This window comes from Apteryx mantelli, chromosome 3 (genome assembly GCF_036417845.1).
Source record: "Apteryx mantelli isolate bAptMan1 chromosome 3, bAptMan1.hap1, whole genome shotgun sequence".
In the NCBI taxonomy this organism is placed as follows: Eukaryota; Metazoa; Chordata; class Aves; order Apterygiformes; family Apterygidae; genus Apteryx; species Apteryx mantelli.
The window spans coordinates 18,164,468-18,180,719 of record NC_089980.1 but is presented as its reverse complement, the minus strand read 5'-3'; the positions used below and the strand labels follow the sequence as shown (position 1 = coordinate 18,180,719).

At 43.4% G+C, this 16,252-nt stretch overlaps 1 protein-coding gene across 2 annotated transcripts; it reads right to left on the bottom strand.

Annotated features, from left to right (window-relative positions):
• Window positions 1-518: 518 nt before the first annotated feature.
• RAB1A (RAB1A, member RAS oncogene family) lies at window positions 519-15,528 on the bottom strand. 2 transcript variants are annotated; one of them, XM_067292782.1, is made up of 6 exons: window positions 15,352-15,528; window positions 8,205-8,277; window positions 5,647-5,742; window positions 4,060-4,155; window positions 2,869-3,000; window positions 519-2,595 (listed from the first exon to the last, which is right to left on the bottom strand). In XM_067292782.1, exons 1-6 carry the CDS (start codon window positions 15,372-15,374, stop codon window positions 2,398-2,400), a joined length of 618 nt encoding a protein of 205 aa, XP_067148883.1. In that variant the 5' UTR covers window positions 15,375-15,528; the 3' UTR covers window positions 519-2,397. The 2 variants fall into 2 exon arrangements, with proteins under 2 accessions (XP_067148883.1, XP_067148882.1); XM_067292781.1 differs by lacking the exon at window positions 15,352-15,528 and adding an exon at window positions 8,957-11,773.
• Between the last annotated feature and the right edge of the window lie 724 nt (window positions 15,529-16,252).

Here is a 16,252-nt window from a genome sequence, read left to right as displayed (position 1 = left end):
ACACTCCCCCCTATTCCATCCCCTCAACTTAAATGACTAGCTTGTATTGCTAAGTCACAGGTGACCATTCATATAGATCAGCCGAAGGTCAAAAAGGCACAAGCAAATGGTTACTCTTTGGAGTCACCTCCACTACCTCTCATACCTATGGGCATTCAGGGGGACCCTTAGTTAGAAGAAGCCTGGAGCAGAAGAGGTCCAGGCTTTTCATGCACAGTGAATGCTACCACCTATCTTGAACACAAGAAATAAGCTACTGGTGCCTGTTTGCTACCACTTTGAGTCTTAAACCTGACACAACATGTTAAAGCTACTTAACATCTTAACTCTTAGGTGAGGCTACAGTTCCAGGCACTGTTCCCCTGCCTCTGATTTTTAGGCCTAGTCTTCACTCCTCAGTGCAACTCCAACCTCTCCCCAGGCTCTAGCACTTAACAGTACCAGCACATTAACACAGTAATGACTTAGTAAAAAAAAAACAAAAACAAAAAACCACTGAACAACTGGTATAGCCCAAGTTGGTTTTGCAATGCTTTTATTACTGTATATATTAACATTGTTTTGGATAGTATGTAGCAGGCATCTTGACATTTAAGTTCATTTGTGCAGTTCTCTGAAGGGAAGATGTTTTACCCTCAACACACCTCCATCTGTTCACTTCCTGATCTTAGCAGCACTCCCTACTCCTACTGCTCCAGCTTCCTAGGAGCGAGTCACATATAATGAATTATACCAACAAGCACATCTCTAATAGAAAGCACATCACTTTATTGTGAAGGTCTCAAGTGGAAGAGTTCAACTTAACCATGACAATACTTTTATGTATTACAATTGCCTGTTGATTGATGCAACTATGTTGAAGAAAGCTGTTAGCCAAAGTTCCCCCCCCAACCAAAAAAAAGAGGATATTTGCACCAGTTTTAGTTTATACCTCACAACATACTTAGGCTATAGTTTTACTATCACAGGGTGTATTTACTACTAGGGGAATGTTACATGGTCTTTCAAACATGAGACTATTTACAGAATAGGCTGAACATTTGAGTTTAGATAAAGCTGAACAATTTTACATGTATAGGAAGTGTTATAGGCTAGCTTTCCTGTGGCTTTTAGCTAGACATCAGGCACTAATGATTTGATTAGCTCTGTACAAAGAATCACACACTGACCAAAACCTCTTGGCTGCTGGTTAGTTCCAAATTGTTTGAAATAGCGCCTACTTTGCGCAACAGTCTGGTGTGGGGTCTTACTTGACCAGTAAGATCACTTGTCCCCATTTCATCCTTCTGATGCCTTTATGCATAACAGAATAGGAACTAAGCTGTTGCACTAAGTCAGAAGAGTATTGATTAAAAGAGGATGGAAGTAACAGTATATAGAAAAGACAAAATGTACTGGTAGAGTCACACCACCTCAAGGTTACTTTGAAGTCATTCATGTTCAGAAAATACTGTTCTCCCCTACTACACAGAGCAGACAAGAATCCCTAAATCAAGTCCTTGAGAAATAAATTAAGTTCCAAGACTAAGATAGGGAGCTGCTGTACATTCAGAATGCATTATGCCTCCATGAACATTAGCTGGGTGTTCCAGGTACAGGATATATGCCTTAAGCACCATGACAACTCAGTCTTTTCGGCCATAGTCACTAGTTTTACTTCTGGGGAAGTTATCTGGTCTACTAGAGGGGCTGAGTGCCATGGCTGCACAAAGATATGTTTTGTGCACAATGCAAGCCTGATTTCCCCCTTAGCCATACAAATTAAGACAATATTTATCACCATACAGTTTGATATTACTTCCAATAAGTACAATATTTATTAAACATTTCTTCAGTTTTGTTACATATTGTGCAACAAATTACAATATTCTGCAGCCACAAATTATATGCAGAGTATGAAGAAACTATTAATCAGATAGTGTGATCTTTCCATTTATAATTCTACAAGAAGGAACTAGTAAATCAGATCTTACATATATCTTACTAAATTTTATGCATGGAAAGTGACAGACACTGTTGTGCTGTTTGATACAAAATGGCTAAACTTCATCTTCAGAAGACTAAACCTGACATCTAAACATGCCAATAGAAACATCAAAACAAAAATACATCCTAACCAACCACAGGAAACAGTCTGGTATCAGGAAAAGCAACAAGGATTACACGTTTATAAACCAGCACACAAAGGTTTAAAACAGTTCTGAAAATGAAGTTAGCTGTCTTGAGTCAAGGGAATAAAAAAAGTCAGTATTGACCATTTACAATCTCTGACCTTTGTGGAGACGGTAAGAATCTGTTGTAGTGCAGCTACATACAGTACAATTCAGGCAATTTTTTTTTTCACTTGGGTTCAGATTGCAAATTCATTGTTGTGAGACAAAAGGGGGGAGGCAAGTTTTAGCAGCAACCTCCACTAGACTGCTTGACTGGAGTGCTCTGAATTTTAACATTGGACTTCTCTGCACCACCAGCTGTAGCTCCAGGACCCATTCGTTTTTTAATCTCAGCAGCCATGGTCATGAAAGACTGTTCTACATTTGTGGCATTCTTTGCACTGGTTTCCAAAAATGGAATTCCAAGAGAATCCGCAAATTCCTGCAATTGAGAAACAGCATATAGTAAGTTTATACCTCACCTTGTAACCTGGCACACCTCCATAAAAACCACAAGTTCCTAGATCACCATCCCACTTCTAAACTCCAGTTTCGTCACTTGCACTGGAGTACTCAAGGGCTCATTATGCTGCTGGCATTTAGGGCACATTGACATCTATGTACCAAGATGCATCCCTACACCAGAACTTACTCAAGCACATTATGATCCAGACTAGGTGTTCAACCAAGCAAGTATATATTAACATCAACATACCTTTGCTGTTGTATAGTCTACTACTTTCTTTGTGGTCAGATCACATTTGTTCCCCACCAACAACTTGTTGACGTTTTCACTGGCATAACGGTCTATCTCCTGCAGCCACTGTTTTACATTATTAAAAGACTCCTAGGAGGTAAGAGAAGTGTAAGAAAGATTCCCTAATCAAAATGAGAGCTCAGTGTTATTCACTAATAACTTGGAAAGAATGTAAAGCAACATAATTTCTCAGTGTGCTTCACAGCCAGAAGATACAGTCAGAGGACTTTCTACTTAAGTACTACTGTATTTATCCACACAGTACTCCCCTAATTTCCTCAGGGGAGTCACAGGGTCTATAGCTCTTCAGTCCATTGAGGCAAGCCCTACACAATCACCCCTTGCTCCACTCCTCCCCTTCTTCCCCGCTCACTCTTAAAAAGCCAACATCAGTTTCCACTAGCAGGGACTCCTCCTCCTCCTCCTGTAGGAGAGATTAAAGACACAGCACATAGCTGAAAGCAGAACATGAACCCCAGGCACTTGCAAGACACCAGGTGTTAGCTGCAAACCACATTGGTTGTGGAGACACTGAAACAACCTTTGACTCCAGAAATGCAGAACCACCATGCTGAACTGACATTCAAGTTCGTGACCAAACCTGCTTGTTCCTTTTCTATTAATTCAAGGAACTCTATACTCCAAGAGCCCCCCCCAAACAGGACTACCACACCAGTGATCTTTGCAAAGATTCCTTCTTGGAAAGCACTGGCTCACTTATACCCCGCACACATGCTGAAGATTCTCCATTTCAGAGGCCAATTCTTAAGTTCAAGTATCTTCAGAAACCTTTCAACTTCAGGCAGTAATTCAGAGTTCCTGCTGCCAAATGCAGGTTGGCAAGCGTTCACATGTAACAGTCAGTTAGCTGCCCAAGTTTTAGGTTAAGCCTAAGATGCAACTGCTTTAGAAACACGTAGCCTAGCAGACCCTTTATTTCTATGTTTAGCCCCAACCCAGAAATCAGAATGCATTTAGCTTGATAAACCTTAATGCAGCCTGGAGAACACAGATCACCGACTCCTTCAAAAATGCTGTGTTATAAATCCTATGTCATGCAAAAGCATCAAATTGCAAGTTTTGTTGCCACATTAGCCAAGTGTATTCCATCTTGGGAAACACTGTAGGCACAGAGGCTTTAACACTTACCTGATCTGTAACATCATACACAACTATGATGCCATGAGCTCCTCTATAGTAACTGGAAGTGATGGTTCGAAATCTCTCCTGTCCTGCTGTGTCCCACTACAAGACAAACAGGATCAGTTGCTGCAGTTCACCTGTATCAGCGCTGCACATTAACTTGCAGAAATACAACTTGGCTGATCAGCCATCCAACTATAGGCATATCTAGTCCAAGTCACATCTACAGGAACTGTTCTGAAATTGCATCTGCATCAAATCAAGAAACTGGTATTTTGAATTGCACTTCAGTAGGAACTTTTCTAGAAGTGCTCATCTATTGAGTTTTAGACAAGTATAATAAAAAATCTCACTAAAAACAGTTTTAAGTAGTTTTGACTCAAACAGAAGCCATTTTTGCATCTGTAAACACAAGTCATAGGTCAGAGGGGTATCGGTATCTTTAGTGTTCCACTCCCTTTAACTTGCTTGGTATAGGAACTGCTGTAGAAGTGTTTAAAAGTGACATCCTCTTCAGAGGATGAAATGCAACATTTCAGAAGCAAGTCTCCTCTGGTTCCCTTCTCCTGCCAGGAGAGTTAGCATAAAGGACAGCTGGTGCTTATCCTCTTCCCCCACCAGGGTAGGGGCAGCAGCTCACCCAAACACTTGACAACTTCTACTCTTCCTGGTTAAGCTACCTTAGCATCCATTTCTGTTCCTGGAGCCGTATCAAGAATAGGGCTAGCAGCCTATTAAAAATAGGCTTGCAGACAGAATTTTAGCAGAGACAGCATTCCTAGTGGGCTGCTCTGGACTCAGGATAGCTACATGAGGTCTGCAGGCTCAGAATCAGGCTTCTGGCTGTAAACTGGAGTCCTGCTCCACAAAACCAAGCCCAGAATCCCTGAGTCACTACTTTAAGTCCCAAGAGCCTCCACTTGAGCTGGAGGCTGTGGCTGACAAGGATTACATGACCTTGCATAGATATTTGATTTCATTACACACAAGTCACCCTTTTAGAGGGCTTCAAGATTAGAGAAGAGAGCTGCCAAGTCTTTTCCTCCACTTACTCCTAGCAGAAGCCCAAGAGCATAACCAAAAAACACTACCCAGCGCTAAGGCAGAAAGGCCAGTTACAAGCACCTATGTCAGTTTTTCCATTTGGGTCAATGAAAGCAGTTACAAAGCACTATACAGTACAGATGGCTATTAACAGCTGTTGAGGAATTTCTTTCATTTGTACAAATCCTTGTTAAGTACTGCAGAATTCCACCACTTCAGTTTTGATCTGAGAACATACCAACATGGGATCCTACCCTCTTAATCTCACTGCTCACATTGCCTTTTAAATACTTGCACTTTTTCTTCCCAGTAAAGAAATTCTTAGCAGGTAGTTTACCCTTTCAGGCAGACAGTCTTGATACATGCCCTTCTTTAAGGGCAGAGAGGTCATGAGAACTCTTGCAGATGGGTAAAAACCACTTAGCTTAGAAGATACTACTTATGTATTAATGATTAGGTAAAAAGTACAAAGATAACCTGTTGAAGCTCAAATTTATATTCACAACTATTAGTAGCCGAGTTACCCAGGAGTCAAGAAATATTACTTACTATTTGAAGTTTGATCGTTTTCCCATCTAGTTCTATAGTTCTGATTTTGAAGTCCACACCAATTGTGCTGATGTAACTTTCTGTGTACGTGTCATCCTAGGAGAAAGTTAGTAATAAGTCAAGCCATTTGCAGCTCTTTTGTAGTCACCTACTCTGCTATGCAGTAGACAAGCACCACTCAGACACCAAAGGTACTTAATTCACTAACACAAATGGTCTGATCATTCAGTGGAAAGCCCAGAAGGTAATTAAATATTTCTCACTGAATATTTACCTTTCAGAATTTCTTAAAGATTTTTAAAAATATCTTATATGACAAGATTTATGCTCCCAAATTAATAAGTAACTCATTTCTGAAAGTTCTCTAGGATTAAGTCCTTTTCAACTGTGGTTTAACTCAGCATTTGTTCAAGTTGGCCGACCAAAGTGCTATTTAAAATAACCATTATGGTTATTAAAATGCCTCCGATTTCTATTTTACTTTGAGGGGTTTTCATCTTTATTACATGGCATCTACCTACAAAAAGCTAGAGGCTTTGCCTCAGTCACATTCCACATCTGATTTTCAGGCCTTCTGCTACCACAGCTGGTTGCTAAGAAAGTTTAGAGTTACAGCTTGGATACTTGTATTAAAGTCCTCGCCTCTGCAGCCTGAGTAAATACAGGAAACGATGCATCGCACAAGTTTTAGTGGCTTGCACGGAACTGACCAAGTCTCCAGCAGGCCTTAAGGCACACAGGAAGTTTCAAATGAGTCTTTGCTGGGTGCTAGGGATTGTTAACCTACTGGCATGAAGGATATTTCTATTCCCTCAATACCAGCAAGACTGAACTTCAGATAACAAGATACCATGAAGAGCCCTATGTAACCAACAGCTATCACAAGAGCAAGGGATTTCTTTGGGTTGTGAATGGAAGACACCTTAGTTAATACATTTCGCTTAGGGAACAGACAAATAAGAATAAAGTCATGTCATTCTGAAAGGCTTAATGCATTTACTTCCTTAACACTTCAATACACAAAAGCATATATTTGAGAAGCCCGATACAGTTTAACCTGCAGCAGGAAGAACATAGGTAAGTGAATGCTCAGTAATTCCTTATGTCAAAGTAAAATTGCTTAATTAGAAAGTCAAATTTCTAAAGTAAAAAGCTACTTAGTTGAAAAAATACCAGATAAACTGAGCCCAAACTTAAGCTGGTCGTCAAAAAAAGAAAAGTTGAATGATTCACACTAAGTCAAAATTAATTCAAAAGCATCTGCAAGGGAGACAGGCTAGATTGACCTGGGAGCGCTGCTGCAGCTGTGGTATTACTTCCAATTCGCTGCCTCTAGTTCTGAGAGCAGAGCAGGTTACATCTTTCTAGTGTTTACGCTGGTTTTATTGTTGATCTGCCTAGTACAAGTAATGCTGCACAAACACTGGCCGGAACAGCTTTAACTTGTTCGTCCACCACATACAAATTGCTTAACATTTTATATGAATGATGTTGAACAAGACAGGCTCTTTCCAGAGGTGCCTACAGCAAATGTTTAGTATGTGAAACCACTGCCATTATTTTGAAGTAACATCAAGATGTAATTCCACTCCCCACCCTTTCTCTCCTTCCATAGCAACATAAAGCTGCATTTTGGGATAAACAGATAGAGTCAATGGGACTCCAAAACTGTCAGACCCATTTTAACTCTTCCCATTAACAGGAAGACTAAAGGTACCAATTCACTTTTGTAGCTCATGAGATATACTGCAGAGTGAAGCAATCCAGTCGCATCAGTTAGAAATTCAAGTGCTTTAGCAATACTCAGCAATAGCTGGTCATATAGCTCAAGTCCCTCTATGTCATGCTGTAAGACAGAGGCTTTGGCACTCTTGGTGGCCTTACTTGAAGCATTACAAGAGTCTTCTGATTACAGGAAGGGCAAGTCTCAGGTGTGCTGCACTGCACCACAGCAGATGCTCTTACATGAGGTTCCAGAAACAGCAGCCCGCCAGCAGCTTTAAAGTCTTACACACATTCATTAAAGGAGGCTTTAAGGCCTTACTAATCCTAGCATAATATTTAATTACATCTCCCTCAGACTATACAACTGATAGGCCTCTTCAGTGAGGACTTCAAACTTTATCTGGCTGAAAATATTCAGATCAGCTAATAACTGATCACCTTCTTGCCCAGACACACTTGGATTCTTCATTCCTGAACGTGTACACCCCAAAATTTAAGTGTGTTCTTTCATCTTTAGTGTTCAAGATAATCATGCACCCCTAGTGTAATGGTGGGACTTAATTTAAGATACCTTGTTCTCAAGTACCAGGAAAATGAGAATTAAACTTAATCAGACATTTTCTTGATATTTCTTTCCATTATTACTCATGAACTAATACATCATCTGGAAACAAATGCACAAAACTGGAGGGCGGTGGAATATTTTAATTATTCCTTGGTATACCAACTCCTGACACACACATCAGTCCTTTCAAGTAGCTCTTTCAGCAAAGGCATTGTTGCTAAGTACTCAGTAGCTTTTCTACATGAAGTTTTCAAGCATGATCACTTACTGCAAACCTAAGTAGAAGGCAAGATTTCCCAACACCGGAGTCTCCAATCAGAAGTAGCTTGAATAAATAGTCACTGCAGAAGAAAAGAAATATGTCACTTAATGAAAACTGCTATTGAGACCCAAATTCCTTATAGCTAGTATATTACTACATTTGAGCTGGTTAAATGAGTTTACTACTAGGAAATAATCACCTACAACTCTGAACTTCTCTATCCAGTTTAAAGCTTTCACAATACACTTAATTTACCTTATATGCAAAGTGTAGAAATGTTCTGAACACAGCATTTTTCTAGAACTGTAGTTTTATGAAGTTACACAAGAGATATTAGTATCACTATCAGCAAGACCAATATAGTCCTACTACAGCCCTTTTGTGGCATAGCTAATACTAAGATTGTGCTTCTTAGCAAAGTCTAAGCCTCAATGCTTACTTGAGTGACTTGAGTAGCATGCACATAGTAGCAGTAACTGCTCTGGTGGACAGACAGCTACCTTTGGATCCTCTTTAAAAATCAAAGGCTTGATTCCAGCACACAACTTCAGAAATATCATGTAGCTGGCTAAAAACAAGCAATTCCTTCCTCAGTTTAAGTGGCCCAAATCTAAGTTTCAGTAAAAGCCAACAGTGTAATATGCAGTTTAAAGGTAGATAATATTAACATCAAGTTTAGTGGCCTGCTAAAGCAAAAGGAACATTCACCTTCCATGACAGACTACTAACAACCAGTAACAAGCACATGCTCCACTCACCTTTCAGGAAGGAAAATAAAGCTTGCCATTGCCAGATGAGAACACATTCATGCTCTAGAGGATGTCAGGTGGGATATTAGCAATTCTAAAGTCATGCTGACAAGGATGACAATTCTTGCTTTTGTGCTCAATGCTGAGTCGCTCTCAGCACTGAGAGAACAAGCACAGTATCCTAAGTGACTGACCTATTCTTTACCTGCAGATAGGGAATATCTGCAAAATAGTAGCCACTTCACTATCTCTATTAATGCTGAAACACTGGCACTTCATGGAGGCTGCTTAGAACTACCTTAACGATTTCTAGCATTTGTTCTTTACTGCAGAATCAAGGATAACACTTCACTTACTTTAATTATCCCTTATTCTAAAGGGCAGTGAAGATTTTGCTATTAGCAAAACATTAGATTTTGTGTTAGTCACAACAAGACAAATATGGCAGTTTAATAGCAAAGATCAAATAGCAGGAAAAAAGCAGTGAACCACCACTTAAACAAGTTACTCTGCTCACTATATATATTGGACTAACCCATTCTAGACTCCAGCCCTGTAATGTCCAGGATTAAGCCCTGTGATCATGTAACCACAGGAGTTTACAACAGACATGCTCCTAGGCCCACTTAACCAAATGGAGAAGACAAAGCTTGAACACCTACAGTCAACTGTCCCCACCTATTATTCTCTAACACTGCCATTGACTTTGGCTGGCAGGAATCCAGCTAGGAAACTGCATCCATCCTGCAACTGATAAGAGCCAAACAGATGGCCAACTACGAGGCTTTTCACCACTCCTCTGTTCAAGTGCCTGGAGGACTGTCATTCTGGCTGGTCCCTGGCTGCAAGAACATGCTCAAATGAAGTCTTCACCAGTTTCTGCAGCTCTTCTCTCAAGGCTACAGCCAAGTTAAAAGTGGTGGATTAGCAACTAATAAGCTAATCCTTAAAAAGGCAAGCTGCCCCCACAGTGCAAAGTTAAAAGCAATCAAGGTATTTTAAAAATCAAAGTCACTGAAAGAACATTTAGCAGTTTAAGGTCATCAGAACTCACTCCCTCTGTCAAGTCATATACTAATACAAGGTAAGATGGTTTTAGAATTATGACAGTAATTACCCCAACTAATTTGGGGGAAATAAGGCATGCAGGTTGTGATGAAATCTAACTTAAGTTTCAAGATAGCGACCTGACCAGAAGCATTATTGCTAGCAGCCAAACCCTGGTGATTATTGCCCAGGATAGCATGGGCAAGATAGGCAGCTGCTGAAGCCGGAGCCTGCCTATAAGCAGGCACCAAAACCCTTGCTTCACAACATGGAGCCCTGAACACTTCCTCTCTGTACGCTTCAAGAGAGCAGTTTCATATTTCCTGTGGTTTCACTTGCAGAAACCCTACCACAGCCACACTGACGATCCAGCAGTTGAAGATGCAAGGTTGCGTGCTGTGCTGTCACAGGAAAAAAAGGCTTCAAGTCCCCAAATCCCTTTTAGTGTGCTGAAGCAAGACTAACCGTGATGAAACACCGGTCAATACCTTTCCTCCCTTCAGCTACCCATCACTGCTACCTCTGGAGTGCCACCAACATGCAGCAACTGAGGCAAGCAGCTACATGATAGCAACTGTAGCAAGAACCATTTAAATCCCTTCCTATCCACCCCCACTAACAATTTAGTTCTCTGGGAGCAGAGAAACTTGACGTAGTCTGGAGCACAAGGTGCAAGAGCTCTCAAGACCAGGTCCACTATCCAACCTATACCCCTTCCCCACTGCCTAAGCTTTCAGTTAAGCAGCTTTAGAATAGCTCATTTCTATTTCATCAATTTTGGTTGATAAACAGTCAATCAACAAATTTCAATTGTTAGTTCCCTGCAAAACTAGATGTTTTCAGCAATACTAAAGTTAATTACTACTTGTAGTAGCATTAATACACTTGAAAGTAGTAGAGCCTGCAGCATGTTATAATCCCCTTAAGAATGGTAACATATGAATATTACAACTACATTGTCTTCACTAAAATTATTTTCCTGCTAATGTCAGTGGAGAAAACTAAATCCCTACCTAGCGTAGCTAAGGCTTCAGCTACAGGTTTGAAGGGTTCACTTAAGAGCTTCCCCTTGCTTCAAAGGGGGATTCAGGTTCCCCCCAAACTACCAGGTACCTTGTGCTCCTCTTGGTTGTTCCTATTAGTGTTAGGAGCAGCTACCAACCAGCTATATCCTGCTATGAAGTCTTCCATTTTACATGCAGGCATTTATTGTTCAAAAGCAAACAACTATAAGGGTTTATCCATAGCACTATTGTTTTAAGTTAAAGCAACAAGAACCCAGAAGCCTTATATTTATACATCTTCACTGTTAAGATCTTCCCTCACTTGGGCTTTGGTATTTCAAAGAGATCATATAATAACTTAAACCACCTGGTCTATCCCTACCCAAAGCAGGGCCAATGTCAGTCTGATCATGGCATCACTAAGAACAGTTTTACCAAGCTGCTCTAGGTTTATTACACCTCTGAAACGGATGCTAAGTGTCATGAACCCTAATTCTCCCAGAGAAGCAAGACTGAAGCTTAAATCCTCTGAACTGATACAGGTTTAAGTAAAACATTGATATTTAAGTTTATAGAATTAAAATTAGTATAATTAGGATTTTTATGGGCCAATAACATAGCTCCTTCCTTTCTAGGTACAGTTGCTTTATGACCTTTTAGAAGACACTAGGTGCCTATATATGAGCTTTGAGAATCAAATGAGCAATCTGTTACACCTGGTATGATGTTAGATGCAGCTTTAAGAATACAGCTTTGCTTTTTTTTTTTTTTTTTTTTTTTTTTTTTTAAAGTGAAGGAAAATGAGAACAAGCTACAAGGTTCTGCTGATTTCAGTTTTACTTCCAGACTGAACTAAGCTGCTGGAATATTTGAGTGAACAGCTTCAACTGTAGCTGATGTGTCCAGCAAGCCAAATACAGGTTATTCTTGGTATTCTCTCCTGAAGAGCCACCCAATCATTTCTGAAACCACTGAATTCTGCTCTTTAATCTAAAGACTTAAGTCACTAGCTCTTAAGGTCTAAAAAACCTTCATAAAGTGTGCTAAATGCAAGCTATGCAGCATAACCTTCTCCAAGCCAGTTGAAAATGGTGTGAATTCAAATTTATCATTCAACTATCTCACACTATTTATATAAACAAGTCATGTTTAGTACCCACAAAAGACAACACACTGGAGGAGGATCTGCAGCAAGGCAGGTAGGTACTGACAGTGAGAGTGAGGCTTTCAAACCCTTCTCACCACAAAAAGGAGAAGGTCACTTTCTCTCACTAACAAGATAAAGAATAGATATGCTAAGTTTGAATTGCCTCCTGCAAAAAAGCCATCTCCAAAATGCTCCTGTCAAATCCTTGAGTGAAGAACAGTCTCATATTACATGCATTTTCCATGCAACAGTCAGTAAGCACAAAGTTCAGCAGAAGACCAGGAAGTCAAGTCTAGGACAGATCTGTCCAACGCTGTGTGGAACAAGGGATCTGTAGGCCTCTAAGGTACTGTAGTTTATGCAGGTAGAAGAAATGTTTTCATGACAGCAAGGTTTTATCCCAATACAGACAAGACCAAGTAGTCATCTGCCTCCTGAAAGGCACTGCAGCAATCAGCTTTAATCATTGATGTCAGCAGCAAGTTTATTGTAAACAGATACTCACTGCAGCCTCGAATCCCCAGTCTTTGTTCTTCCACCCAAGAAATTTTGAAAAGGAGCATGACTGTCACTTTGATTGCACACTGTTTGTGTAAATAAATAGGATCTAGAAGACATAATGCCACTTTCTACCACAGATTGCAGTTCAGAAAGGTTAGAACACAGTTTATGATATTTTCAGCAATATAAGAGTTGTCACTCAATTGTCATTTACTGAACTCCATGATAAGAGATGGAAAAGCCCACAAAGGTATTCTCTAACACTTCTGAGGAATTCCAAAAGAGACTTACTCCAAAAACACTTCATTGCCTCATCTCCCCTTGAAGGAAGTATCTAGAACCCCCTGCATTCATCAAGATTAAATGTCCTAACCACTTAGCTGTTCGACAGTTCACCCTCCCATGTGTTTATGCTAGTCAGCCTACTACATCCGAGTTGCAAAAGGGACAGGAAACACTGAACCTGACAAGGCCTCCACATGATCTAGTCACAACAGCATCAGTATTGACATTTTGCTTATTTAAGCACTGTAAAGAGGTGGAAGGAACACCTCTTGTGGCTAGGCAGGCAAGTGTTTTGAGAAGCCAGCCTCTCACCAATCCCTCCCCCTACTCCACTCACACCAAAAAGCACGCTAACTGGTCAGTCAGGCTGTCCTGCAGCCCTGGCATTTCAAGGAAGTTCCCAGAAACACATACTCTCTGCAAACCTTGACACCAGCAGCTTCTAATCCTATAACCTCTTTTTATGTAGAAAGACTGGCACTGAAGGTCTTGCCTCCTTCAGTTTTATTAACAGATTCCTGAACTAGTTAGCACACTGACCTCTAACAGCAGTCTGGCACACCCAGGGGAGAGGAATTAGGGCTACAACCTAATCTGAAGCAGCATTCAGGAAGTAAGAAAGTGTTACATTACAGGCAAGATACTTCTGAAAGGACAAATGGACATCTGGACCTGTTACAGGTAAACTAGAAGGAACAAGGTTATAATCCTGTAAATAGTCTTCCTGGTTTAACATTGATCCAAGTGCACATATTACAGAGACAGAACAGAATCGTCAAGCCCGTTGTGCCCTTCCCTGCTCTTATCCCCATCCTGCAGACACAGCCCTGTCAGGAAATGACAATTCAACATTACAAAATTATTCTCAAACTACAGCCTTTCCTCCTTGCTTTGCTTTCAAGAGCTCAGCAGTTCTCACCACCAGGAATGAGCACACTCCACTGAGAATCAGTCTCCATCTTCATAACAGCATTCAATATCTCATTGGAGGAAACTATTTTCTGCATCAGTTTATAAAAAGCTGGAATGCCTCAGGAAGGCAAGAAATCCATAGAAAAAAAGTCCCTTCAACCTCTCTCTATACAGAGAGGCCTAACACTCTGCAGGCAGTCCTCCACTACAAAACCCATCAGTCTGCAAGGTAGGTTTGAGTTCAACCCTGAGAGTCATTATGTCCATGAAGGCACCAATAATCTGTTAGTCTTTCATTCACTGATTACATGCAACTACTGTTTCAGCATTTTCAGAAACCATACTAGCAAGCTCATTATGTAATCTTGCCAAGATGTAACTTGAGTTCCTGGCTGTACCTCTTAGTTTTCACCAACTATCACAAACTAGCCAATAATTACTTTGCCTTCTATTCCTATTTGCTCTTCAGGTGATTTTAATGGACCCAAAGTGCTTGCAATCATGCTAGCCATGAGCAGAGCACACAAAGCCATGACCATGCAAGTCTGAAGCCATAGTTGTGTGAAAGAGCAAGCTTTTAAGACAAAAGCTGGTTAAGTGCTATCCATAAAAAGATACAGTGAGTATCTAAAACAGTAACATCACACCTTAATACCAAAAACACTTCAGTTATATTAGAGGGCACAGTGGCTTCATCTTCCCAAACCAGAGGGCCAGGAAAGCCAGCACAAGGGAAGCCTTCTAAAAACAGCCTTCAATGCTAGAGTGATGAGAGGGAAGCAGCTGGTCTTAAAGTGCTTTTTAACCAGTCCCAAGTCTCTCCTCTTGGTCACTCAAAAAACCCCCAAGAGTGAAACAAGGTTTATTGTCCCCAACATCCTGGTGGGCAAGTCACTGCTCTTACTGTTGCCAGGATACAGACAACTATTGGCCAAAGCACTCAGACATCCCTACTCCCAAACAGGTCAACTAGGGAAATAAAAGGTCGTATTCCCATGACTGAGTACCACCCTCTGGAAAAAAAAAAGTGCCATCATCAGGATTTCCAGGCAACTGCAATTTCAGCCCAAGACGGCCCCTAAGAGCGTTTCATTATCAAGTCGCGGCGTTGCAAAACCCACACAGGGCACGAAGTGTTTTGCAAGAGCCATGTGACACACACATGACTTGCAGCTAAAGCGCAGGGTGGACCTCCGGCTGCTAAGCCGCCAGCGGCACCGGGCCGGGCCGATCAGCTTCCACGAAGCGCCGTGTCCCCGCGCACCCCGCGCGCGCTCGCTCGCTCCCGTGCGCGGCGGCGGCGGCGCCGGGACAGCCCGCGGCCGGCGCCCATGCTCCCTCCCGCGGCAGGCGGGGGGAGGCCGAGGCGCCTCGTTAACTTTCCACCCCCCCCCCCGGTAACCCAACCCGCGGGGACGGCCCCGCCGCCCCCCCACCTCCCCAAAGCGAGGCCCCGGGTTGGGGGCGCGGCGGCGCGGGCAGCCCCCCCGGCCCCGGTCCGCACTCACTACTCGGGATTCATGCTGGACATGTCCGTGGGGCCCGCGGCCCGAGGGACGGCGAGCGCGCTCCGAGGAGGGGGGCGGCTGCAGCGGTCAGGCACCTCCCGCCGCCGAGGCGGGCGCTCCGCGGATGCAGGCGGCCAACGGCTCCTCCCGCCTTCGCCCGGCGCTCGGCTCGGCCTGCCCCTCCGCCGGCGCCCTGCCCGCTCCGCGGCCTCCGCGCTCGCTCTTCAGCCCAAAATGGCTGCCGGAGCCCAACCAGGAAACGGGGCGGCCGCTCGCCGAGCAGCGCTTACATGGCCGGGGGGCGGCGGCGGGGCATGCCGGGAAGGCGAGTCCTCTCGCGGCGGCCGGCGCAGCGCGGGAGTGGCGGCGCGGACTCGCTTTCCCGGCGGCCCCAGCGGCCCCGGCGGCGCAGGCGCCCTGGGCGGCCTTTCTTCCCTTGGCCCCGTCGGCTCGGCGCGGCGGCCGGCGCTGCCGATTGGCCGCGGGGGCGCCGGCTCGGGGTGACGTCGGCGGGAAGACGTGGCAGCTCGGACGAGTCACCGGGCGGACAGGAAGGGGGGCGTGGCCTGCGGCGGGCGGGGCGAGGCGGGGCGGGGCGGGGCGGGCGCGCGCCCCCCTGCGGGCGGTGCCGGGGCTGCCCGCGGCCCCGCGCCCTGTCCCCGCCCGGTCCGGGGCGGCCCGGTTTGGCTCCCGCAGGCCCCGGCCCCACCCGCACCCCGGGTCCCTGCTGCCTGCAGCAAAGCCCCGCCGTGGCCTCCCCTGCTTTTTATTTTACCGTTTACCTTTGGGGTAAAAATGGAGATATTTTAATAAAAACAGGAACAGCACGGGTGGCGGCAGTGCAACGGGATCTATAGTAGACCCGTGGATCTGTAGGAGTTAAGCCCTCTTATCTCCACAT